This window comes from Elephas maximus, chromosome 6 (genome assembly GCF_024166365.1).
Source record: "Elephas maximus indicus isolate mEleMax1 chromosome 6, mEleMax1 primary haplotype, whole genome shotgun sequence".
Lineage (NCBI taxonomy): Eukaryota > Metazoa > Chordata > Mammalia > Proboscidea > Elephantidae > Elephas > Elephas maximus.
In genome coordinates, this window is record NC_064824.1 from 142,508,229 (window position 1) to 142,535,592 (window position 27,364).

Sequence of the window (27,364 nt, forward strand, 5' to 3'; positions counted from 1 at the left end):
TGGTGCAGTACTGGAAAGCGTTTTCTTCCATCGTGGCAGGGTTGCCACATGTTGGAGGCTGACTTGATGGCAGCAAAGAACAGCAACCACCATAAAACAAAAAAACCCCAAACCCATTGCCACTGAGTCGATTCAGACTCATAGCGACCCTACATGGAGGAAGGGTAATACCCAATGCCAACCCCCTATAGCTTTCTATGGGGGAAGGGGAATACCCAATGCTAGTTGACAAAAAATCTGAGAAGCACCTGTGAAGGTCACAACCCAGGGGCACAGGCTTGTGAAAAGACTGAGACCTAATCACAAAGTTAGAGAATGTCCCCCTACACACACATTACCACCACATCAACAACAACAGGGCTTTATGGGCGATCACAACTAAAAGAACCTCAGTTCCTCTTACCAAATGCATGATGTCTAGCTCTCAACAAAAAATGACAAGGCACATTAAGAAAGCAAAAAAATACAATCTGAGGAGACAGGGCAAACATCAGAACCAGACACATACCACAGAGATTTTGGAATTATCAGACCGGAAATTTAAAAAACAAAGAAAAGCCATGGGTTCATATTGATATTCAGAAGAAGGAAGATGGCAGAGAGAAACAAAAACAAAACTTGCTGGGCGTACACCAAAAACCATGCCCACTGCCATCAAGTTGGTTCCAACTCACAGCCACCCTACAGGACAGAGCAGAACTGCACCACAGGGTGTCCAAGGCTGTAAATCTTTACAGGAGCAAACTGCCACACCTTTCTCCTGCGGAGCAGCTGGTGGGTTCGAACCACCGATCTTTCGGTAGCAGCCGAGCTCCTAACCACTGCACCATCAGGGCTTCTTGTTGGACAAATAACAAAAATTAAAGGGAAAGGATCATGCATTGATCCATCCAATCCGAACTGTATTTCGGAGTAAGCAAAGATCCTAGGGGAGGAGGCAAGGTTCCGTACAGAATTTCCTATCCCTCTCCCTCCTCTCCCTTCCCCTCATGCTTACAGTGAGGAGGCAGCCAAAGCACGTACCAAGATAGAGTGAGAGGGGCAAGAAGCCCACGGGGCGTGATCAGCTCAGTGGTGCCACAAGGCCAGTACAGAACAGGGGCCATGAGGCACACAGAGGGACTGCGCCACAGGTGTGGACAGCGGCTGCCAGGGGCTGGGGGCCACAGACAACAGCTCAGAGGGAGGGAGGCCCTGACTGAAGTTGAGCTGCAGAGGGAGAGTGCCCAGAGTCTGGGGGATGGGAGGGTAGGGGGTGGATGAGCAAGGAGGGAAGAGATGCTCAGAAGGCCCAGCTGAGATGTGTCTACAAAGCAGGGCTCCGGTTCAACCAACAAGTCTGCCTGGATAAGCAGCTCCTGGGATGCTGAGTGCTGCTGCCCGTGAGCAGGAGACCCACCACCTCTTCCTCCCCAGCTGGCCCTTTGACCAGGCCCCTAACCAAAGCCTACCCCCACACAGAGAAACGCACCTTTTGTGCGCCAGGCCAAAGTGATGGCACATATATTCCTTGGAGGCTATTTCCTCTGAGACAGAAAAGCTTCAGGGAATTTTGGCTGAGTTGTGTAGCGACTTCACATTTTTTAAGGCCCATGAAATAACAAAGGCAAAACATAGCTGTCCTTTGCCAACACACAGTAAGATGAAAGAACAACCTCTCTCCCTACCAGAAGTGGGCACCAGATCAAGGGCTTACCCAGGACCCCACTCACCAGGGTCAACTTGTCCGTGCTCCCCCATGCCCCAGACTCCCCTGGACCCCACTCGCAAGGACCAACTTGTCTGTGCTCTCCCATGCCCCAGACTTCCCTGGACCCCACTCACCAGGACAAGCTTGTTGTCCATGCTCCCCCCAGGCTCCCCTGGACCCTGCTCACCAGCGCCAGCTTGTTGTCCACGCTCCCCCTGCCCAGACTCCCCTGGACCCCAATCACCAGGGCCAGTGTGTTATCCATGCTCCCCCGCCCAGACTCCCCTGGACCCCACTCACCAGGGCCAGTGTGTTGTCTGTGCTCGCCCCGCCCAGACTCACCTGGACCCTGCTCACGAGGGCCACCTTGTTGTCCATGCTCCCCACCCAAATCCCCCTGGACTGCACTCACCAGGGACAGCTTGTTGTCTGTGCTCCGCTGGTGCTCATAAGTCAGGTCACAGGCCATACACAAGGCATTGCCCAAGCCTTTGGTCAGGGGCAGATTTGGGTCAGCTCCATGGGACAGAAGCTCCCTCACAATCTGGACAGACAGATAGGCTTGTTGGCAACCACTGGGTCACCTTCCTTACATGGAGAAAGTCTCCAGAGCCAGGCCATGCTGGTACTGACCACAGTGGTGGCCCCTAGCCTGGGTGCCTCGCTGAGGCACCACCTGGGCACTGTCATGGCCTCGTTGTCTGGTCCCGCAATGCCCCATAGGTCCCACTGCCACCCCATCTCACAGAGGGGCACACTGAATTGGTTCCTCTGGGAGGGGCTGAGGTTATGACCCAAGCCCCACTCTTCCCAGCCCAGCTCTCACCCACTTTCCTTTCTGTGCACTTTGCCCTCCCTAAAGAGCTCCATCCAAGCTGGAGTGGCCTCTTCACGCCCCTTACACCTCGCCATGTTCATGCCAACAGCAAATCCCAACAACAGATGTGGGGGGGGGCAGGCATTACAGACAGGAAAACCACAAGGTGCAGGGGTCAGAGGGTGCAGAAATGCTTACCATGTCATTACCACTGACAATGGACAAGGAGAGTGGAGAGTGGCCACTCCACAGGGTGTTGGGATTCGCTTTGTGGGAGAGGAGGAGTCGGACTATGTCCCTGGCACACTGGGTAGGGAGAAAGGGAAAGGTACAGCAGGTTAGAGGGGCACCCCCACTCCCAAGGAGCACCTGACTGTCATCATGCACTTACAATCACAGAATCTATTCAGTCAACAATTGTTACTCTTTCCATACCAACCCTGTCCTGGCATGCAGAAGTTATTCTAAATATTGGGTGGGTGAGTGGGTGGATGGGTGGGTGGGTGGGGGATGGATGAGTGGATGTGTGGATGTGTGGGGGGATGGACTGTAGGTAGATGCAATCTCACACTGAGAAGATGAAGTGTTTTCCAAACACGCATCATTTCCAGAAGAAAAATGGGAAGGACAATTGATGCACAAACTGATTTAAGGGGATAGTCAGGAGGCACGACTGTAGCAGCAGTTGTGACTGGAGGAACATCCACCTTCACCAAGGCTCAGCGATCACAGAGGACGACCAGAGTATAAGAGAACACTAACCTGGGATGGACCCGCCCTGCCCTCCACTGAAGGAGCATTGTCTGGACAGGAAGGACAGCCCCATCCTGCCCTCTTCACCTCCTGCCCTCCTGCCCTTCACCCCAGGTGGGAGGGCCCGAGGCACTGACACTACAAGCTTCCCTCCTACCCTCTTGCCCATCCCCTCCCCATCTTCACCCTGAATCCCCCGCCCCAGTTGTGCTTCTTGAGCAAACAGGGCCCTGAGCGCACCTTGCTGTTGTCCCGTCCCCACCCCCCACGCATCACCTTGTTGTCATCCTCACGCTCGCAGGCCACATGCAGGGCTGTCCGGCCACCCTCAGGGGCCGGTGCGCGGTGGGTGTAGTAGATGCTGGGCGGGCCGGGCTCATTGTTGAGCTTCAGGCTTGAGGACGACAGCGCGTCCATCTGTGTGCACACAGAGGGGTCAGGGGCTCGTCCCCCAACCCACCCCTACACGACCTTCAGGGTTCCCCCCCCACCACCAGTGCAGCATCTGTGGACCAAGAGTTGTCCCCACACCACAGATCTCAGGAGATTCCTGTAGCTCCCAAGGGCTAAGACCTGGGACTTGTGTGCAGTGTCCCTCGTGTCCCACATCCACAGGGGCCAGCATCCTCTGCCCTCCCCCACTTGTGTGCACAGAAGTGCCCAGGAGTCCCTGCCCATGCGGGGCTGCCTAGGGCTCTGTGGGGACACAACAGCAAGATGACAGAGCCACTGCCCTGAGGACCTTGTCCCTCGTGGAGGAAATAAGAGGCAGCCCCGTGACCTTGCTGGGGTCTGTGGGAGCTGTGGCCAATGCACTCTGTCAGGGGCGGGGGGCAGTCATGGCAGAGGTGGCTTTGGAGCAGACCTGGGGTCAAGGATACCAGGTCCCACATTCCCTGGCTATCTCGCCTCCAAGACCACCATGTCCCACCTCTGCCCAAGGACATGCCCCACAGGACTCTGTGGCCCCACCCCCTGGAGGCCCCACCCAGGACTCTGCTCCATTCCTGCTGGGCCCCCTCCTCCCTGTCACCTGGCACAGCAGGGGTCCTAGCCACCCACCTCTGGGTCTCCAGAGCCCTGGGCCACGGCTGCTGCACTGTCCCTGGGAACGCAGAGCTGTGGATGGGGGGCCACGCCCAGTGAGGACAGGACTCTCTCTGAGGGGGCCGTGAGGGTCTCTCCTGCCAAGGTCTCCAGCTTCCCCAAGGCCAGCAGCCACCACAGGCCAACGGTGGGACTATGTCTGGCACCAGCCCCTTCCGGCGTTCCTGGAGCTCAGAGCCCATTAGGGACATGGCACCGAGGTCCGGAGCAACACCCAGGTCACTCTAAGCAGGGTAGGCCCAGCCTCTCAGACGGCAGCAGGTTAGAGTCCCGAGGGGACAGGCTGGCCAAGGCTGCACAGAGTGGAAGGGTCAGGGCGAGGTGCAGGGCTGGGTCGGGCGGGGAAGCCAGCCCAGGTGCTGCCACTCGCAGCTCTGTAGCCCTGGTGACCCATGTAGGCAAGATGCCCCTCGACAAGGACGGACATTCAAGGAGGGGCCCCATTATCCCCACAAGGACCCCCCTGGACTCCCATCCGGGCTCCTCAGACCCCGACACTTTGCTGAACTTCCTGAAAAACAGGTTCTTCACTCGCTCATTTTAATCCATTATTTCTACCTCGAGGCACGAGAACAAGTTGCCTGCTAAGCCTCCCTAGTCCTGGGCTTGCTGTGCTCAGCTCCTGTGGCATTTACCGTGCACGGCCCGAGGCCCACACGGCCAGTCACAGACCAGGATGGGGGCCAGACCAGGAGCAACCCCAGCTGGCTGCAGTAAACTGACAGTGACCTTGCCACAATGGACAGTCGCTGTTGCTGGTGGCCATGGAGTCAATTCTGACTCACGGCACCCCACATGTACAGAGTAGAACTGCTCCTTAGGGTTTTCAAGGCTGTGACTTTTTGGAAGCAGATTGCCAGGACTTTCTTTCACGGCACCCCTGGGTACGCTCGAATCCTCAACTTTTAGACTAGTAGTCAATCACTTACCCACCTGCACCACCCAGGGACAGATGAATCCCAAAAGAGGATTCCTGGGGCCTCCAGCAAACACTCCAACTGCCTTGAGGCCCCAGAGGACGCACCTTGCGTGGCCGGTACTCCTCGTCCTGGTCGGCCGCCTGGGCGTCCACATCGGTGATGGCGTGGAGCAGCAGCTCTGTGATCCGGACGCCCTCCTCCCCGGGGAGCGCAGCAGCAATGTGGAGGGGGGTCAGTGACCGCAGCTGCAGGGGAGACACCGGAGGGAGTGAGGCCTGGTGCTGGAGAGACGCCCTGTTACGGAGGGAACTGTGTCCCCCAAAACAAGGGAGGTCCCGCCTCCTGCACCTTCAGATGGGCCCTGCTTGGAAACGGTTTACTTTTGTTAATGAGGTCACATCGAGTAGGGTGGGTCCCAAACCTAATCCCTTCTATGTGGTATCTCATAAAGGGGAGGACAGACATGGGGAGACAGACCATTTACAAGCCCCGGAGCAGCAAGGGTTGCCAGGGGCTACTCGAAGCTGAAACAGAAAAGGAAGGACCTCCCCCTAGAGCCGCCACCCTGAATTCAGCCATCCAGCGCCTGAATTATGAGCACTTAACGTTTCTGTGTCTTAAAGCCACCCACGTGGGGCATTTTTCTTACCCAGCACTAGGAGACTATGACACCCTTCAGGCACACATTTCCATAACATGGCTGAACACCCACCATGCGAGATGGGGGACTGGGGGTGAGCCAGGCAGGCGAGGCCCCTCTCAGGGTCCCCAGATGCAGGGCGTCCTGACCTGGGGCAAGAGGACGGCCACTGCTCCCCGTGGCTATTGGAGTGCCAGAGGGCACCTTCTCAGTCCGGGACCCTCAGAACCCAAGATTTGTGTGCCAAATGGAGGCAAGCACAGGCAGTGACTTCAAGAGCGAGTGAGGGGACCCCCTCAGAGAAACCACATGTACCAAGTCCAGTCTCAGGGATCCATCGTCTGCCAGTACACAGGCACAGTGCTAATCCCGGGCCAACAGGCTGTGTCCGAGCCGCCGTCCCTGTGTCCGAGCTGCCGTCCCTGGGTCCGAGCCGCCGTCCCTGTGTCCGAGCCGCCGTCCCTGTGTCTGAGCTGTCGTCCCTCAGCCCTCATCCCTGTGTCTCAGCCCTCGTCCTTGTGTCTGAGCCCTCGTCCTTGTGTCTGAGCCATCATCCCTGTGTCTGAGCCCTCGTCCTTGTGTCTGAGCCATCGTCCCTGTGTCTGAGCCACTGTCCCTGTATCCTCCAAGAAGACCCCCTTCCTGTGCCCTGCCCAGCCCTCACTGTGTCCACCTGTAGGGACTGCCTGGGTGTGGCCACTGGCAGCCCCGGTGACCCACATAGGAAAGACTCCCCTCCACAAGGACTGGCATTCAGGAAGAGACCCTTTTATCCCCACGAAGACCCCTCTGGAGTCCCATCTGAGATCTTTAGACCCTGATGCTGAGCTAAACTGCCTGAAAAACAGGTTCTTAACTCACTTACTTAAATCTTTAATTTCTGCCTCTTGACATTACAGCCCACAGGAGAAAGACGTGGCAGTCTGCTCCCATAAAGATTACAGCTCTGGAAACCCTATAGGGAGTTCTATTCTGTCCTATAGTGTCGTTATGAGTCCAAATTGACTCGACACCAGTGGATTTTGTGGGACATCAGAACGAGCCCGCCTACCAAGCATTTTCATGGAGACTGGCTGTTCCCCCAGCCCCGGCCCCAGATGGTCCCTTCTCTACCCTCCCACTGAGCGAGGCCTGTGAGGCCGTCCCTGTGGGCGGTGCTCAGTCAGCTCTAGTCACACAGAATAAACGGAGGGACCAGCCCTGGGGGGCACAGACAGCCAGAGTGGGAGCCAGCCTTCCACCTGCCCCTCCCAGCTGAGACAGCAAGAGGCTCTCGGGGAAGCAGCCCCAGGGGGGTCCTCTGATGTAGGAGCCAGGGGGGGCATGACCCCATACAGAGCCACGACAGGGGAACCAGCCACAGTGACTGAGTGGGGGCGCTCCCTGCCATGTTTCCATTTCTAAACCATGTGGATTACTCACTCAGCCATTTTAATAGGGCAGAACTTCTGTTTGGAAGTTGCTGTTGTTAGGAGCTGTCGAGCAACAGAAAGAAACACTGCCCGGTCTTGAGCCATCCTTACAATCGTTGTTATGCTTGAGCTCGTTGTTGCAGCCACTGCGTCAATCCACCTCGTTGAGGGTCTTCCTCTTTTCCGCTGACCCTGTACTCTGCCAAGCATGATGTCTTTCTCCAGGGACTCATTCCTCCTGAAAACATGTCCAAAGTATGTAAGACGCAGTCTCGCCATCCTTGCCTCTAAGGAGCATTCTGCCCACACTTCTTCCAAGACAGATTTGTTCATTCTTTTGAAAGTCCACGGTATATTCAATATTCTTCGCCAACACCACAATTTAAAGGCATCAATTCTTCTTCAGTCTTCCTTACTTGTTGTCCAGCTTTCACATGCATATGATGGGACTGAAAATACCATCGTTTGGGTCAGGCGCACCTTAGTCTTCAGGGTGACGTCTTTGCTTTTCAACACTTTAAAGAAGTCCTTTGTAGCCAATTTGCCCAATGCAATGCGCCTTTTGATTTCTTGACTGCTGCTTCCATGGCTGTTGATTGTGGATCCAAGTAAAATGAAATCCTTGACAACTTCAACCTTTTCTCCGTTTATCATGATGTTGCTTATTGGTCCAGTTGTGAGGATTTTTGTTATCTTTATGTTGAGGTGCAATCCATACTGAAAGCTGTGGTCTTTGGTCTTCATTAGTAAGTGCTTCAAGTCCTCTTCACCTTCAGCAACCAAGGCTGTGTCATCTGCATATTGCAGGTTGTTAATGAGTCTTCCTCCACTCCTAATCCCCTGTTCTTCTTCATATAGTCCAGTTTCTTGGACTATTTAATTTAATAACAATCCAAGATGCTGTTTGGAAGAAGATTTTGTAAATAACATACTCCTGGCCATGATGAATGAATGAATGAAGTCTTCAAGAACCCACTGCTGTCACATCAATTCCAACTCATAGAGACCCTGTAGGACAGGGCAGACCTACCCCGTAGGGTTTCCATGGCTGTCAATCTTTACGGGAGCAGACTGTCACATCTTTCTCCCACAGATTGGCTGGTGGGTTCTAACCACCGACCTTTTGGTTAGCAGCCAAGCTATTTACCAAGGTTAAAGGTTGCAACCTTAATCAGTTTCCAAGATGGAGTCCAATCATTAAACCTGAAAAGCTATTATGAAATTATCCTGGCGCATAGATCAGTAATCCTGGCTTTCAGCATAACCTTTGGGAAAAGCTTCATTTCCAGGCTAACAGACGGGGCTGAGAGCCGAGCTGCAGCCTGCCCTTCAGGCACTAGAGGGCGCCACCGAGCAATGACGCGTCAGTAACAACCACTGAGGCACAAACCTGTCAGCTGTTAAATCAACAACAACAAAAAGCCAAAACCATCGCCCCGAGCGGACTCCGACTCAGGCGACCCCGTGTGTTCCGGAGCAGAACTGCTCCACAGCACTTTCTTGGCCGTAATCTTTATGGAAGCAGGTTGCCAGGCCTTTCTTCCACAGTGCAGTTGAACAGGTTTGAGCCACCAACCATTTGATTAGCAGCTGATCTCAAACAGAACCAAACTGTCAGCCATTAAAAAAAAAAAAACATTGCCATCGAGTCGATTTTGACTTATTAAAATAAATAAATAAATAAATAAAAGAGTTGCCGTGGAGTCGACTCTGACTCTTGGTGACCCCACGTGCGTCAGAGTAGAGCTGTGCTCCATAGTGTTTTCAGTCCCTGATTTTTCAGAAGTAGATAGCCAGGCCTTTCTTCCGAGGTGCCCCTGGTGAACTCGAACTTACAGCCTTCTGGTCAGCAGTCGAGCGTTTAACTGTCTGCACCACCCAGGGGCTCTATTAGAACATCAGCGTCTTCGCAGTAAAGAGCTTCAACAGCTGATTGAATACGTCTATGTAACCAGAGCAGAGAAACAGAGCACCCCAAGTCAATTTCAGAACACAGAGACTGGACTGTCCACCCACAGCGGGTCTGAACTGGGGTCCCCAGCGGTGCCCCTGATGCTGGGCTCTGTCACCCATCTGGGGCTTTACTGCCACTCGTGGTATTATAAGCACCCATTTTCCGAGTGTGGACTGATGGGTAGTTTCAGTCTCGATTTTCAGTTAGAGAAATACCTGCACGGCCCTTCAAAACAGTCAGAGAAATACAGCTAGGGTGGACAAACAGATAAAGCCCAGCATACTCTGCGATGTGAAAGCCTTCATGCTTTCTCAGGTACACCTGCCTGTGCCTCCCCTGGTCTACCTGCGGGGGGAGCTGGACGTCAGTCCGCGCCCCGTTCTCCAGCAGCAGCTTGACGCCGTCCACGTCTGCGGCCTTCACGGCGAAGAACAGGACCTGCATGGGCACGCGGCACAGGTTGGGGTCAGCGCCTCGGCGCAGCAGCAGCTGGATGGTCTGCCACCTCTTTCTGTGTCTGAAAGATCACAGGTTGCAGGGGAGCACAGAAGGCTTCAGCACCGGCTGCCTGGACAGCACCCCAGGACAGGACAGTCCACACCCTTTTCTGAAAACGCCCAGGGCCCTGCCTTTCCAAGGACAGTGGTCCTGCCCAAACCAAGCCTGCCCAAGCCAACCGCCACTGTCAAATCCAGCTCCGGCCTTCCTGGGCTGGGGGCCTGGGTGGATCTGCTATCCTCACTGAGGTCACCTGTGAAAAGTGGCAGGGACCACCCACCCACCGGGATGCTGTGAGATAATTACATACCACACACACACCTGCAAATACACACATACACCCAGCACACATGCATACATGCACACGTGCACACACGCATGCACACATGCAGGGACACGTCACACAGACATGCACATGTGCACACACAGGGACACGCATGTGCACGTACATGTGTGCATGAACACACCAGCAACACGTGCATGCCTTGCACATGCATGCACACATACCGAGACACACATGTGCACATGTGTGTACATGTATGCACACACATACATGCACGTGTACATGCACATGGACACACACCAGCACCCCTCTTACTCTGCCCAGGGAAGCACATGGTGGGGCAGAGTGGAGGCCCAGCCGGCCCCAGTGAGGAAGCTGTGCCAAGACACGGGTCTGAGGTACAGGAGGGTGGGTAGGGACGATGCCCCCCGCGTGGGCTGAGAAGGGAAGGAAGGAGGGGAGTGTGCTGTGGGTAAGGGGCTGAGGAGACAGGAGGGTCTGGCTAGCCTTGCTGACCACACAGCCAGCATGGCAGGGGGACAGGAGGCAAAGGGGGTGAAGAGGAAGGGGCACCGGAGAGATGCATCCGTCTAGAGCAGTGGTTCTCACACTGGCCTCAGGACCCCTTTATACGCTGAAGAAATCTTGGGGACCCCAGAGATCTCTTGTGCGTGTGGTTTCTCTCAATGTTTACAGATTAAAACTGAGACATTAAAAAATGTTTTCTAATTCCCATAAAAAGTGACAACAGTAAACTCATCGCACGTTAACACAAATTACACGTTTCTGGGAAAATAACTATATTTCCCAAAACAAAATCAATTGGTGGGAAGAGGAGCATTGGTCCGTATTTTTATAAAACTCTTTACTGTCTGGCTTCACAGTAAATCTATTTCTTTTATAATTGTGGGTATTCTCCTTTGTTGTTGTTAGAGACCATCAAGTCAGCCCCCAATTCAGTGACTCCATGCACCACGGAACAAGACGCTGCCCGGTCCCACGCCATCCCCATGACCAGCTTCGAATCAGGCTGTTGTGATCCCTAGAGTTTGTGCTGGCTGGTTTTCAGAAGTAGATCTCCAGGCCTTTCTTCCTAGTCTGTCTTAGTCTGCAAGATCAGCTAGGAGCAGTTCACTTAGTCGCAACATAGATCTTGAGACCCGTATCAGTGAACCATTTGGACTTGGCCACGTTAAAACCACCGGACTACCCTGCGCTGTAACAGGATCTTTGCCTACCCGTGACTGCATAACGTCAGGCCTTGGTCACTTGTAAAAAACTAGTTCACTGAGGCGTACGGATCTTCTCAACGTTGACACACGTCATTAGACAAGATCAGAAAATCGCATTTGCAAATAACATCGCCCATCTCGGGGGAAGAAGCCTTTCAGTCACAGGATCCAGGGTCTCTGTGGTGGATGCAAGTTTTCCCAAACATGCACATGAAAGCTCGTGTTCATCACTGGTAGCCAGCACTGCCGGAAGCTGTCCTTAAGGAGACAGGCTGTGTTCACGTTCAGGTTCAGGAAAACATCTGCCAAACACCCAAGGATGAATCACCACGGTTAGCCAGTGGGCCATTCGTTCAAGAAAACAATGGTGCCGTGGGGGCGTGGCCAGTTCAGTCTGCACCTGCAGCAATGGGAGATGGGCTTTGCCTGCAAAAACCACCACCCGGGTCTGCAGCAGACAAACTCCGTGCGTCCTCCCCGTTTGGTCAGCTCTGGGCTCAAGACTTAGTGGAATTCATTAGTAACAGCTTTTGCTTCCCTGAGTGCATGGCGTTTTCCTGCTGCTCGTGCGTGGGGGTGAGGCTGACCCTGGCTGCCCGGGGCCGTGCCCAACTTCTGCATGGCACTGCCGTCCTGCTCACTGCTGCTTTCATACCATCAGTGCAAAGGTGAGCACAGTGAAGAAGGTGAGGGATGTCTTCAGGTGACTACGAGAATAGTTGGGACCTCACAGACCCCCCAAAATGGTCTCGGGGATCCCCAGGGGTACATGAGCTACGTCTGAGAACCACTGGTCCAGCCAAGGGGTGGCAGGTGTGTGGGGGTGGGGAGGTGGGTGTGAGCACCGGCGTGATGCCCAGCACACACCTGCGTGTCTCTCAGGACATGTTTCCTGGGCTCCCCATGCCTGTCATTACAGATACCACCCAGGGGACGACCACCTGAGGCCCCATAAAGATCCCCCATGGCCCGTGCCCAGATGTCCAGTGGACTCTGCTGGCTTTACAGAGTGTGGGTACTGATCCGGCAGACGCTCAAGCAATCAGGCACTTTTCTAGAAACACCTTGACCGTGGCCCACCCTGATGCGGTGCTCTGCCCTGCCCACTTGGTGACTCACTCGATCATGGACAGCGCCATTTTCCTCATGGTCCCCTTCTCGGAGCCGCCGGCGCCCAAGGTCCCCTTCTCGGAGCCGCCGGCACCCAAGCATGGGGCCTTGAGCAAGGTGTAGGCTTGGGCGCTCCGCTCCAGGATGTTGAGTGAGAGCTGGATGGAGAAGCTGTGGACACAGAGGTTGGAGTCGAAGGAGGTGTTGCTGCCCTGCATGCCCTTGTCCTCAGTCCCCAGTGCATCGTCCGGGCCTTTCAGCAGCTGAGAACGGCTGCTCTGGCCCTGTGCAGGGCCCAGCCTCTGGGACACGCTCCTCACATCGGCAGACTCCCGGGACAGCTGGAGGAGTTTCTGAGGGGCAACGTCGTCCTCACTGCCCGGCACCACCGGCTTCAGGTCCTGGTAGCTCTGGCTCAGGAGGGCCTGCTCACGGTAGTAGAGAGACTCCACAGCGTCCTCAGCTGGCAGGAAGGAGATGCTTGGCAGAACTGGAGCTTTTGCCGCCACGCCCTTTGGAAGGTAAAAAACATACATACACCCATAGATATACCCATACATATACACATACATGTACATGGAGCCCTGGTGGGGCAGTGGTTAAGAGCTCAGCTGCTAACGAAAAGGTCAGCAGTTTAAATCCACCAGCCACCCCTTGGAAACCCTAGGAGGCGGTTCTACTCTGTCCTATAGGGTCACTATGAGTCAGAATCGACTCAGAGGCAAAGGGTTTGGTTTGTATAGAGAGAGACAGAGAAAGCCCTGGTGGGGCAGTGGTTAGGTGCTTGGCTACTAACCAAAACGACAGTGGTTCGAACCCACCAGCTCAGCTGCTAACCGCAAGGATGGTGGTTTGAACTCCACAGGAGAAAGACCTGGCCATCTGCTCCTTTGAAAATTACAGCCTTGGAAACCATGTGGGACAGTTGTACCCTGTCCTATAGGGTTGCTATGAGTCGATAATTGACTCCACAGTAATGGGTTTATATATATATATATGTATACGTATATATACATGTATGTGTACACAAATATGGAAACGCTGGAGGCCTAGTAGTTAAGTGCTACGGGTGCTAACCAAAGGGTCGGCAGTTTGAATCCGCCAGGTGCTCCTTGGAAACTCTATAGGACAGCTCTACTCTGTCCTATAGGGTCGTTATGAGTCGGAATTGACTCGACGGCAGTGGGTTTGGTTTTTGGTTTGGGTACACAAATACGTACATACATATGTACATACACACATACGTACATACATACGTACGTACATACATACATATAATTGCTTCTCCAGACGTTGGGTATTGTGAATCCTGGCTCCATGCTTGTAGATGTAATCCCATTTGGGAATAGGGTTTTGTTCATTAATGAATCCATATCAGTGTAGGGTGTATCTTAAACCAATCGCTTTCGACACATAAGCGAGCAGATTAGGCACAAAAGCAAATGAGCAGGACAAACAGGGACGACAGATGCCACGAGGAGCTCCCCAAGGAACTGAGGACCAGAAGCTGAAAGAGACAAGGACCTTCCCCCAGGTCAACAGAGAGAACCTTCCCCTAGAGCCAACACCCTGAATTCAGACTTCTAGCCTCTGTGAGAAAGTAAATTCCTGTTTGTTAAAGCCACCCACTTGCAGTATTTCTGTTACAGCAGCATTAACAAACTAAGGTATGATATACCAAAAAAAAAAAACCAAACTTGTTGCCGTTGAGTTGATTCCAACTCATAGCAACCCTATAGGACAGAGTAGAACTGCCCCATAGGGTTTCCAGGGAGTGGTTAGCAGCCAAACTCTTAACCATTGTGACAGCAGGACGCCAAGATATGTATGCACATACATTTATACACATAAATATATGTTTGTTTATTTACATCATTAGACAGGTCCCTGGGCAGTGCAAACGATTCGCACTCAGCTGCTAACCCAAAGGCTGACAGTTCAAATCCACCCAGTGGTGCCGCAGAAGAAAGGCCTGGGGACCTACTTCTGAAAATCCAGCCACTGGAAGCCCAATGGAGCACAGCTCTCCTCTGAAACACGTGGGTTCACCATGAGTCAAGGTCAGCTCGACGACAATGGGTCTATTATCGTCGAATAGATAGAAAGAAGCAATGAAACCGATAGTCCTGTTAGACAACTCAGCACCTTCCACAAAAAAAGCAGAAAGGATGCTTACGGAGTCATCGCGTAGAAACCCGAGCCTGGCTGGGTCACGCCTCTGGGTGGCGCTGTCCCACACGGCAGCCATGGGCCACAGGTGGCCACTGAGCTTTTGAGAGGAGGTTCATCAAGAATCGGGGCATACCGTGCGTGTGGAATACACAACAGCTTTCAAAGACACCCAAAAAGAGAAGGGAGCAGGTCTCCTTCACATTTTCGTACTGACCCTGCACCGGAAGGAAAGTGCTTTGGATCCACCACAACGGCTATTCACCCACCACTGATGGAAAGACACCTCACGACACCCAGCTCTCTGCGAGGGGCCCACCTCCCTCGGCCTCAGTGTGGCCAACATGTGGGGTCTAGGGTCCGCTTGGTAGGCAGTGGAAACACCCACGCTCAGGTGCTGCTCAGAGGCCATCCCACCGCTGTCCCCACCTGGAGAACAGGCCTAGTGAGGACAGGAATCTACCCCACGCTGGGAGGGCTGGCCCTTGGCTAACAGTGAGGCCCCAGGAGGGGCCACTCACCAGGGCTGCAATTCATCCCGAGCCCACACAGGAATGGGGTGGATGTAAAGAGTGCAGCCACCATAAACAGGCTGGTGGTCCCTCCAGAGGTTAAACGTGGGGTTACCAGATGACCCAGCAGCCCCACTCCTGGATATACACCCAAAAGAACTGGAAACAGGTGTTCGAACAACCACTCATACACACATGTTCACAGAAACAGGTGTTCAAACACTTGTACACACATGTTCACGGAAACAGGTGTTCCAACACTCATACATGCATATTCACAGAAACAGGCATCCCAACATTCATGCACACATGTTCACAGACACAGGTGTTCAACTCTTGTACACACATGTTCATGAAAACAGGTGTTCAAACACACATACACAGAAGCAGGTGTTCAAACATTCACACACGTTTACAAGAACAGGTGTTCAAACACTTGCACACGCATGGTTACGGAAACAGGTGTTCAAATACTTGTACACGCATGTTCACAAGACCAGGTGTTCAAACACTGGAAATATGTGTTCATGGAAACAGGTGTTCAGACAAACACTAGTACACACATGTTCACAGAAACAGGTGTTCAAACACTCATACACACATTTACAAGAGCAGGTGTTCAAATAAACACTTGTACACGCATATTCATGGAAACAGGTGTTCAAATACACACGAATGTTCACAAGAACAGGTGTTCAAACAAATACTCGTACGTGCATGCTCACAGCAGCACTCATTGCTCCACTGAAAGGTGGACCTCATGGTCAAATCGATCATGTGCACACTGTCATGGACTGAACTGTGTCCATAGGAAAGCTTTGTGAAGGCCCTAACCCCTGTTTGGAAATAGGGGTTTTCTTCTGTTATGCAAATGAAGTTATACCCAAGTAGGGTGGGTCCTAAACCTAATCTCTTCTGAGTGGTGTCTTATAAAAGAGCAGAACAGACACAGACACACAGAGGAAGACATATGCCAGGCGAGGACCCTCTATAAGCAGCCAAGAAATGCCAAGGAGCCACGTGAATCAGAGACTACATCAGCCTGAGACCAGAAGAACTAGATGGTGCCCAGCTACAACCGATGACTGTCCTGACAGAGAACACAACAGAGAACCCCTGAGGGAGCAGGAGAGCAGTGGGATGCAGACCTCAAATTCTCATAAAAAGGCCAGAGTTAATGGTCTGACTGAGGCTGGGGGTCACGGTCCCCAGACCTTCTGTTAATCCAAGACAGGAACCATTCCCAAAGACAACTCTTCAGACAAGGATTGGACTGGACTATGGGATAGAAAATGATACTGGTGAGGAGTGAGTTTCTTAGCTCAGGTAGATATGTGAGACTACACGGGCAGCTCCTGTCTGGAGGGGAGATGAGAAGGCAGAGGGGACAGAAGCTAGGTGAATGGACACGAAAATAGAGGGTGGAGAGAAGGAGTGTGTTGTCTCATTAGGGGGAGAGCAACTAGGATATATACCAAGCTGTATGTAAATTTTTGTGTAAGAGACTGACTTGATTTGTAAACTTTCACTTAAAGCACAATAAAAATTTTTTAAAAAGAAAGAAAGAAATACCAAGGACCGCCCAGGTCTACAGACACAGAGAAAGACCAGGCTCTTCCCCCAGAGCCACAGAGAGAGAGCCTCACCCTGCATTCAGACACATAGTCCCCCTAACTGTGAGACAATAAATCCTGGTTCTTTAAAGCCACCCATTTGTGTTAATTTTTGCCACGGCAGCTACTGGCAGCTTCCCTCCGTCCCACTGCACCCCCTTTCCCAAGGATGATGGGGGGTGGATCTCAGGGCCTGCAGCAGTGTGCGTGTGTGTGTGTAGATGACACATATCCCCGGCATCCTGCCCGACACCCTAGTGAGTGTGCAGGCTCTGTCCTTCCTCAGTCTGTCCCCACTGGACCTGACGCTGACTCCACCCCATGGACCCTGCACCCAGGACAAGGGAGCTGGCTGGGGGCCGAGTGGTATGGGTGGAGAGTAAGCAGAGGGAAGGAGGGACAGACCGATGGAGGGACGGACCGACGGAGGGACGGGACGCCAGTGAAAGAAGGGCTCCGGGGGCTGACCTGGGGCGCTGGCACGGTCCTCTCCGCGATGTTGGGCTTGAAGGACTCAGCAGGGTAGTATAGGAGGAAGCACATGCTGAGCGGCGTGAGGCCCTCGTCTGAGCGTTTGTTCACGTCAGCCCCGCTGTCCAGCAGGAGGTTGATGATCTGCCTGTGGCAGTGGACCTGGGACACATGGCAGACGCGGCTCAGCAAGAGACAAGGGAGAGGCAGGCTCACCCACCCTGAGTGAGATGGGGGGAGGGGGACAGACCTGCCCTGAGTGAGATGGGGGGAGGGTAGATCCATCCTGAATGAGTGAGACCCCTGGTGGGAGGGCTGAGACAGGGACTTGGAGGGCGCTCCTCCCTCTGCTGTCATTGGTACGGACCCCCGCCCCGAGCTAATGTGTGAGACCACTGGATGGCAAGTGTTAGGAGTTGAATTGTGTCCCCCAAAAGATGTGCTGAAGTTCCAACCCCAGCACCTGTGAACACGGCCTTGCTTGGAAATAGGGTCTTTGAAGGTGTCATCAGTTAGGTCAACATGAAGGCATACTAGCGTGGGATGGGCCCTAATCCTATATAAATGGTGTCCCAAAAAAGAGAAGAGACACAGACAGAGAAAGGACGCCAATTGAAGACACGTCTACAAGCCAACAGAAGCCTAGGGTCACCAGAAGCTGGGAGAAAGCCCTAAAACATTCTTCCTCAGAGCTTCAGAAGGAGCCAGCCCTGTGGACACCTTGATCACAGACTCTGCATCTCCAGTACTGTTCTCTGAAGCCACCGGCCTCATGGTGTTTTGTTGGGGCAGCCATGGGACACTGACACCAAGCAGTCACACTCAGGTTGGGGGGACAAGGCCATGTTCTTGGTCGGAGGGTGAGAAGAACCAGTGCACCTCCACCCTTCTTTCTCATGCGAGCTCACACACCTGGGCAGGTGGGTTTCTTGCTGGGGAGGCCTGGGATCCCTAAACAGACAGAGGGAGCAGACACGGAGCACCAGACGTGTTCCTCTGCTATGATGGTGCAGAGTGGGAGAGCAAGTACCCCCCACATGCGAGAGCGTGGTCTCCCCTGGGACCCTCATGGGTCAGCACTCTGGGTGGGATGAGCCTGTGGTCCCACAAAGCACCGACAGGAGGTGGGGGCTTACAGCAGCCGCAGCAAGTGCGGTGTAACCCTTGGCGTCAGCCACGTCGGCACAGACCAGGTTGTCCCGCAGGATTTTGTAGATCCAGTCATGGTCCCCGTCCTCGGCCTTCAGGATCATCTCCTTGGCCAGCCGCTCCCTAGGCCCACAGCGCGCGAAGCCTCTGCGGTCACCCTGCACAATGGCGGCCATGTTCCAGCTGGTGTAGGCCTTCTTGTTCCTGCAATGCAGTGGGCCTCAGTGATGGCAGGCCAGCCCCAGACACCTGTAGGGATGGCCACCTCCCTCACTTTCCCCTTCTCGCTCCTCACGCCCTCCACCCTCTACCCTGCCAGGCCATCCCTCAGGCACCCTGGGCCTCGGTGGCTGCACTGGCCACCAGCCCTGGTCAGCGTGGATGCAGAGTGGTCATCAGGCTGAGCATCCATGTGCCCTGGGCAGGTCTGTTGGCAGAGAGAAGGATCATCTGGGTTTGTTGAGAAAGGGGCTCTCACCGCAGGGCCCTTGGTGGAGAGGAGGCTGGGCACTCATGTGGGGCACAAAGCTTGGCGCCCAGCTCCCACAACACTCCGCCTGCTACTCCATCGATTTCCTACTAGAACACTCAAGTCCCACAGTGCATTCACCGCACAGTCCTGATGTATGCACGCAACTTGTTCTCAGTGATTAGGGGTGGATGGATGATGGGTGGATAAATAGGTGGGTGGATGGGTAGATGGATGGATAGATGAGTGGATAAATGGGTGGATGGATGATGGATGGATAAATAGGTAGATGGATGGATAGATGAGTGGATAAATGGGTGGATGGATGATGGATGGATGGGTGGATGAATGGTAGATGGTTGCATGGATGGATGGGCGGGCAGATGGTAAATGGGTGAGTGGGTGGTGAATGGATGGATGGATGGGTGGGTGAGTGGGTAGACGGATGATTGGATGAATGGGTGGGTGGGTGACTGATAAAGGGTGGGTGAGTGGATGATGGATAGATGGAGGAGTGGCCACTTGTGCTCATAAAATACACATTTACACATTCTAAACAATTTAGGGCTATCTGAAGACAAAATGTAGAAAGAGAATTAAAATATTCCTAAATATTTTAATTAAAAAAATTAAAGTTTTCTCCTTAAGTGGATGTTAACTTTCCTGGGTTTGTGGGGAAGTAGGTGATGTTATTTGTAAACCAACAGAAGCAGCACCACTCTTCACGGCCTTCCTTGGAGAAGTGAGGAAAGCCAGCCAGCCCCCAGGCCCACTCCCTGCTCTCCTGTCCTTGGCCCTCTGCCCAGATCCCGTATTAAAACATCACAGTAATAACAGCCCCCTTCATTTAACATCCACCAAAACATTTCATCATAGATCACCCTGCAGGGGTGGGGGAGGAGGCACTACAGAAGAAACAACATCTACGGAAGAAACAACACAGAGTCACACAGCGGGATTTGGACTCAGCTCCATCAACTCCAGGACATCTCCTAAGCCCTGTTTGCTTTCACTAGCCTGGCACCACCCGCACCCAGCAACCTCCTGGCCACTCCTTCCCCCCGAGAGCAGGTGGTGGGCTCTCGGGACCCCTGCTTCCCTGCGTATCCACAGATGGCCCCACAGCCTTGCCTGGCTTAGATCCCCCCAGCCTCCCGCACTCAAGGAGTGTCCCCGGCTCCTGGGCTCTGGTGAGGGCTTTCCTCGCCCTTCATTGTTAGACTGTGTTGTAGTTGTTGTTAGCTGCTGTTTAGTCAGCTCTGACTCCTGGTGACTACACGCACAATGGAACAAAACGCTGCCTGGTCCTGGGCCGTCTCCGTGATCGGTTACCAATCAGAGCCTTGAGATCCACAGGGTTTTCACTGGCTGATGTTTGGAAGTAGATCGTCAGGCCTTTCTTACTAGCCCATCTTAGTCTGGAAGCTCTACTGAACCCCATCCAGCATCACACCAACGGAAGCCTCCAATGACAGGTGGGTGATGGCTGCGAGTAAGGTGCATCGACCAGGAATTGAACCTGGGTCTCCCATGGGGAAAGCAAGAATCTTACCACTGAACCACCACTGCCTCATATCAGGGGAGGACATTTATGTTGGCCTGACAAGTAACCTTGATCAGTTCTTGGGCACCGAATGGCAGCTGGCACTGACGATTTCAGGAGCACAGTCCTTATGTGCACAACTGGCCAGTGGGGAGAGAGGTGAGGATGGGCAAGGAGGAGCAGCCAGCTGATTACCTGAACTTGTACGTCTGCCTCTGGATCCTGACCATCAAAGGGGTCTCATTGGTGATAAACCAGGGCTCTCCGTCCTCCACGAAGGGCGGGATATCGTCCATGAAGAGCCGGGCATCCAAGTCCTTGCGGAAGGAGTAGGTCATGGGCAGGTGGCTGTTGTCAGTGGAGTAGACGTGCATGTCGGGGGGCAGCGTGAGGTCGTCATTCAGAAGGAACCGCTTATACTCGTAGAAGAAGGGGTCCTGGCCCTCATCCAGGCCCCACTCCATCTTCTCATCGTCTGAGAGACTGAGCTTGGCTGGGGTGTGCGTGAGGAAGTGGGCCAACTTGGGGTAGCTGAGCAGGGAGAAGCTGCCAGGCGTCTCCGAGCACAGCTTAATGAGGTGCTCATGGAACCACAGTCCCACGTCCTGGCTGCCGTCGGGGTAAGTCTCCACGCCTGGCCCGAACCGCCTGTCCGCCTTGTACAGCCCCTGCGGGAGCAAGTCCAACAGGGTGGAGACAGCCTAGCTTTACGCATAATAACTACAGACCTGAAATAACTTTACTGGTAATCAATTTTTAAAATTGTGTTCTGTATTAATGGTTACCAGAGGTGGGGGGGGGGGAAGGGGACGTTTTTGCTTTGGTGGGAGGCTCAGTGAGTTTATCTTAATAGTGGTCTTTGTCATCTAGTGCTGCTATAACAGAAATACCACAGGTGGATGGCTTCAACAAAGAGAAATGTATTCTTCACAGTAAGATAGGTTAAAAGTCCAAACTCAGGGTGTCAGCTTCCGGGGAAGTCTTTCTCTCTCTGTTGGCCTTCTCATCTATTTTCCCCCAGACTAGGAGCTTCTCTGCACAGGGACCCTGGGTCCAAAGGCCGCACTCTGCTCCTGGTGCTTCCTTCTTGGTGGTTTGAGGTCCTCCACTCTCTGCTTGCTTCTGTTTCCTTTTACCTCTTGTAAGATAAAAGGTGGTGCAGGCCATGCCCAGGGAAGCTCCCTTTACACTGGATCAGTGATGTGACCTTAGTAAGGGTGTTACAATCCCACCCTAATCCTCTTTAACATAAAATACAATCACAAAATAGACGGCAACCACACAATACTGGGAATCATGGCCCAGCCAAACTGATACAGGCATTTTCAGGGACATGATTCACTCCAGGACAAGAGCGGTGGGGTGTTTGGAGGAGAATAGCGAAAAGGCTGCACCACGTGAAGAATGTAATCAGTGTCACTGAATTGTAAATATAGAAATTGTTATATGGGCACACGTTTTCATGCGTATTTTTCACCACAACAAACCAAAACGAAGCCAAACCCATTACCGTCGAGTCGATTATGACTCATAGCGACCCTATAGAACAGAGGAGGACTGCCGCATAAGGTTTCCAAGGAGCAGCTGGTGAATTCGAACTGCCGACTTTTTGGTTACCAGCCGAGCTCTTAACCACTGTGCCACCACAGAAAAAATAAAAATAAAAAATTTTGTTATATCCATACAATGGAATAATACTCTTTTAAAAAATAAGTGAACTATTTAAATATGTAGTACCTAAAAATTTCCATTCTGATTAAAAAAAAAAAAAAATCAGAATGGAAACCCTGGTGGCAAGTGGTTAAGTGCTACGGCTGCTAACCAAGACGTTGGCAGTTCAAATCCGCCAGGCGCTCCTTGGAAACTCTATGGGGCAGTTCTACTCTGTCCTATAGGGTCGCTATGAGTCGGAATCGACTCAACGGCAGTGGGTTTTTTGGGGTTTGAAAATCAGAAGAAGAAAGTACATGCAGCGGCATCACTAGGGGGTGTGGCCCACCTGGGTGACACTGTCAGGGGGGTGACCCCAAAATGGCCATCTCTAAAAATATCCAGGTAGTTAGTTATAACAACAAAAACAATTTTGTAAGCCCAACTTACATGTATCAATATACCTGCAAGGCTAAAACTCTTTGCTAATTTACTTTTTGAACCTGCTAATTTTTTTCATGCCCTCTGGTCAGAGCTGTGGTCATTACCCAATTACAACGATGCTCCTGTCACCTGGTTTTCTCTGCACGTGCTACAAGCTGCCAGTGTTTTTACCGTGCTGATTTTGTCAAGTTTTCCAGTGTTTGAGCTACAATATTGTGGGAATTAGTACTTGTGAAACTATATCAATAACTTTTTTGAGAATGAAGTGGTAATCAAAGGAAAAGGAGTGATATACTGGAATTATGATTTATGACCTTAATGCAAAAAACACTACTAAGGATTCTGTGTGGTCTGGAAGGGAAGAAGGTCCATGGGGGGGTGACACCATGAGTTACCACACTGGGGGACACCAACCCTGGTGACCCCACTGAATATAGGTCTAAGAAATGGATTCATTCATTCAACAAAAATTTATTAAGACCTAGTGTGTGCCGCCTCCACCTGTCTGTCGGTTTGTCCTACTGTGGGGGCTTGTGTGTTGCTGTGATGCTGGAAGCTATGCCACCAGTATTCAGGTACCAGCAGGGTCGCCCATAGAGGAGAGGTTTCAGCTGAGCTTCCAGACTCAGACAGGCTAGGAAGAAGGACCTGGCAGTCTACTTCTGAAAAGCATTAGCCAGTGAAAACCTTATGAATAGCAGCGGAACATTGTCTGATACAGTGCTGGAAGATGAGCCCCCCAGGTTGGAAGACACTCAAAAGACAACTGGGGAAGAGCTGCCTCCTCAAAGTGGAGTTGACCCTAATTACGTGGATGGAGTAAAGCTTTCAGGACCTTCATTTGCTGATGTGGCATGACTCAAAATGAGAAGAAACAGCTGTAAACATTTGTTAATAATCAGAACCTGGAATGTATGAAGTGTGAATCTAGGAAAAGTGGAAATCGTCAAAAATGAAATGGAACACATAAACATCAATATCCTAGGCATCGGTGAACTGAAATGTACTAGTATTGGCCATTTTGAATGAGACAATCATATAGTCTACTATGCTGGGAATGACAACTTGAAGAGGAATGGTGTTGCATTCATCATCAAAAAGAACATTTCAAGATCTATCCTGAAGTACAACACTGTCAGTGATAGGAAAATATCCATATACCTACAAGGAAGACCAGTTAATACAACTATTATTCAAATTTACGCACCAAACACCAAGGCCAAAGTTGAAGACACTGAAAGCTTTTATCAGCTGCTGCAGTCTGAAGTTGATCGAACATGCAATCAAGATGCGCCGATAATTACTGGGGATTGGAATGCAAAAGTTGGAAACAAAGAAGAAGGATCAATAGTTGGAAAATATCACCTTGGTGATAGAAACAATGCTGGAGATTGAATGATAGAATTTTGCAAGACTAACGACTTCTTCATTGCAAATACCTTCTTTCACCAACATAAACAGCAACTAAACACATGGACCTCACCAGATGGTACACACAGGAATCAAATTGACTACATCTGTGGAAAGAGACAATGGAAAAGCTCAACATCATCAGTCAGAACAAGGCTAGGGGCTTACTGTGGAACGGACCATCAATTGTTCATATGCAAGTTCAAGCTGAAACTGAAGAAAATCAGAGCAAGGCCACGAGAGCCAAAATATGCCCTTGAGTATATCCCATTTGAATTTAGAGACCATCTGAAGAATAGATTTGATGCACTGAACACTAGTGACTGAAGACCAGACAAGTTGTGGAATGACATCAAGGACATCATACATGAAGAAAGCAAGAGGTCACTGAAAAGACAGGAAAGAAAGAAAAGACCAAGATGGATGTCAGAGGAGACTCTGAAACTTGCTCTCAAACATTGAGCAGCTAAAGCGAAAGGAAGAATTGATGAAATAAAAGCACTGAACAGAAGATTTCAAAGGGTGGCTTGAGAAGACAAAGGGAAGTATTATAATGACGTATGCAAAGAGTTGGAGATGGAAAACCAAAAGGGAAGAACATGTTCGGCGTTTCTCAAGCTGAAAGAACTGAAGCAAAAATTCAAGCCTCGAGTTGCAATAGTCAAGGATTCCACAGGGAAAATATTAAATGACGCAGGAAGCATTAAAAGAAGATGGAAGGAATACACAGAGTCATTACACCAAAAAGAATTAGTCGATGTTCAACCATTTCAAGAGGTGGCATATGATCAGGAACCAATGGTACTGAAGGAAGAAGTCCAAGCTGCACTGAAGACATTGGCAAAAAAACAAGGCTCCAGGAATTGATGGAATATCAATTGAGATGTTTCAACAAACAGATGCAGTGCTGGCGATGCTCACTCGTCTATGCCAAGAAATATGGAAGACAGCTTCCTGGCCAACTGACTGGAAGAGATCCATATTTATGCCTATTCCCAAGAAAAGTGATCCACCGAATGTGGAAATTAGAGAACAATACCATTAATATCACACACAAGCAATATTTTGCTAAAGATCATTCAAAAGCAGCTGCGGCAGTATATGGACAGGGAACTGCCAGAAATTCAGGGCAGTTTCAGAAGAGGATGTGGAACCAGGGATATCATTGCTGATGTCAGATGGATCCTGGCTGAAAGCAGAGAATACCAGAAGGACGTTTACTTGTGTTTTATTGACTATACGAAGGCATTCAACTGTGTGGATCATAACAAACTATGGATAACATTGTGAAGAATGGAAATTCCAGAACACTTAATTGTGCTCATGAGGAACCTTTACATAGATCAAGAGGGAGTTATTCGGACAGAACAAGGGGATACTGATTGGTTTAAAGGCAGGAAAGGTGTACATCAGGGTTGTGTCCTTTCACCATACCTATTCAATCTGTATGCTGAGCAAATAATACAAGAAGCTGGACTCCATGAAGACGAAAGGGGCATCAGGATTGGAAGAAGGCTCATTAACAACCTGTGTTATGTAGATGACACAGCCTTGCTTGCTGAAAGTGAAGAGGACTTGAAGCACTTACTGATGAAGACCAAAGACCACAGCCTTCAGTATGGATTACACCTCAACATAAAGAAAACAAAAATCCTCACAACTGGGCCAATAAGCTACATCATGATAAACAGAGAAAAGATTGAAGTTGTCAAGGGTTTCATTACTTGGATCCACAATCAACAGCCATGGAAGCAGCAGTCAAGAAATCAAAAGACACATTGCATTGGGTAAATCTGCTGCTTTAAAGTGTTGAAGAGCAAAGATGTCAACTTGAAGACTAAGGTGCGCCTGACCCAAGCCATGGTATTTTCAATTGCATTATATGCATGTGAAAGGTGGACAATAAATAAGGAAGACAGAAAAAGAATTGACACCTTTGAATTGTGGTGTTGGCGAAGAATATTGAATATACCATGGACTGCCAAAAGAACGAACACATCTGTCTTAGAAGTACAACCAGAATGCTCCTTAGAAGCAAGGATGGGGAGGCTGCGTCTTATATACTTTGGACATACTGTCAGGAGGGACGAGCCCCTGGAGAAGGACATCATGCTTGGCAGAGTACAGGGTCAGCAGAAAAGAGCAAGACCCTGAATGAGGTGGGCTGACACAGTGGTTGCAAAAATGAGCTCAAGCATAACAACGATTGTAAGGATGGCGCAGGACCGGGCAGTGTTTCATTCTGTTGTGCAGAGGGTCGCTATGAGTGGGAACCGACTCGACGGCACCTAACAACAACATTATGTGCTGCATGGTGGGACGAAGACAGGACAGCCCCTGCCTCCTGGGGACAGGAAAGCAAATGCATAAACAGCTAAGGTATCAGGTAGAGGACAGCGTGTTGCAGGGGGTGGGGAATGGCGTGAGGAGATGGGGCTCCAAAGCCTCTCTGAGAAGGTGACGATGGGACTGAGGGTCTCAAGGTGGAAGCCTGTCGGGGACTTTGTGTGCAAGCACATTTCAGGGAAGCTCCTGCAACTCTGATGTCACAGGCCCAGCCCAGGTGCCTGCAACAAGTGGGCGGCAATGTAGGAGGCGGCAGTGGAAGGAGAGGGTCAGACAGGTCCCGGCAAACGGGAGCCCAGGAGAAAGACGAGGAGGAGGAGGAAGGGGAAGAAGTAGAGAATGAGGGGGACAAGGAGAGGGAGGAGGGGGAGGAGGAGGAAGCAGAAGAGAAGGAGTGGAATCTTTAGATGATATCTTTAGTGAGCTCGAGAAAACTAACTGGCAACCCAGAAGTCTACATCCTGTAAAAATACCCGTCAAGAGTGAAGGTGAAATACACAAATTTTTTCATAAGCAAAAGTTGACAGGGTATGTCATCTGGGATGCTCCCCCCAGGGACTCCAAAGGTATCTGTATCTGCAAAACCGGAGCGTTGTCCAGGAAAAGGGCAAGTTTTGAAACAATATTTGTAGAATGAGATGGTTTATATATTAAAAAATAAATATTTACAGTGAGTGTTTTAAATTTGAAGGACATACAACAATCTTTTTCTCTACTCTGGGGGGGAGAGTAACAAGGCAGCTTTCCCTGTTTATTTATACCCTGATTATTGACATAAGATTACTATACCAATGATTGATTATTGATTGCTTTTATAATCAGGAAAAGTACGACAGCACTCTCTAGTTAAACAAGCGCCTGTGTCCACTGCCCAGACACCCCAGTGGACCTGCCCCCTCACCTGAAAGATCCTCGACTTCAGGTACATGGTTCCATAGCCTTCTCGGTGGCTGAGGGAGAACATGCCAGTGAAGCTGGAGCCATCAGGCCAAGTGTAGGTGCCTAAGCCGTGGCGGTGATCACGGTAGAAATGCCCGCGGTACGTCTGCAAAGAGGGGCAATTGGCAAGGCTCTGTGTCTGAGAAGCCACTCCTCTCAGTCACCTTACTGGATGTCCTGTGAGCCGAGGCATCTGATTGGCAAGGAATGGTGACCCCTTGGGGCTGTCTTCA

General features: G+C 51.4%; 1 protein-coding gene across 4 annotated transcripts in view; it reads right to left on the reverse strand.

Moving 5' to 3' along the window:
* Positions 1–27,364, reverse strand: part of ANKMY1 (ankyrin repeat and MYND domain containing 1) — a 55,575-nt gene that overhangs the window by 26,138 nt on the left and 2,073 nt on the right. For 3 of the 4 annotated variants that reach the window (XM_049888606.1, XM_049888609.1, XM_049888608.1), the window contains exons 4-14: positions 27,094–27,237; positions 20,538–21,010; positions 18,318–18,534; positions 17,179–17,343; positions 12,426–12,928; positions 9,639–9,810; positions 5,392–5,532; positions 4,323–4,379; positions 3,537–3,677; positions 2,706–2,813; positions 2,103–2,234 (exon numbers count right to left, since the gene is read on the reverse strand). In XM_049888606.1, coding sequence (XP_049744563.1) covers positions 2,103–2,234; positions 2,706–2,813; positions 3,537–3,677; positions 4,323–4,379; positions 5,392–5,532; positions 9,639–9,810; positions 12,426–12,928; positions 17,179–17,343; positions 18,318–18,534; positions 20,538–21,010; positions 27,094–27,237 — 2,253 coding nt within the window. The remainder of the gene's footprint in view (positions 1–2,102; positions 2,235–2,705; positions 2,814–3,536; positions 3,678–4,322; positions 4,380–5,391; positions 5,533–9,638; positions 9,811–12,425; positions 12,929–17,178; positions 17,344–18,317; positions 18,535–20,537; positions 21,011–27,093; positions 27,238–27,364) is intronic. The other variant, XM_049888607.1, reaches the window with a different exon arrangement.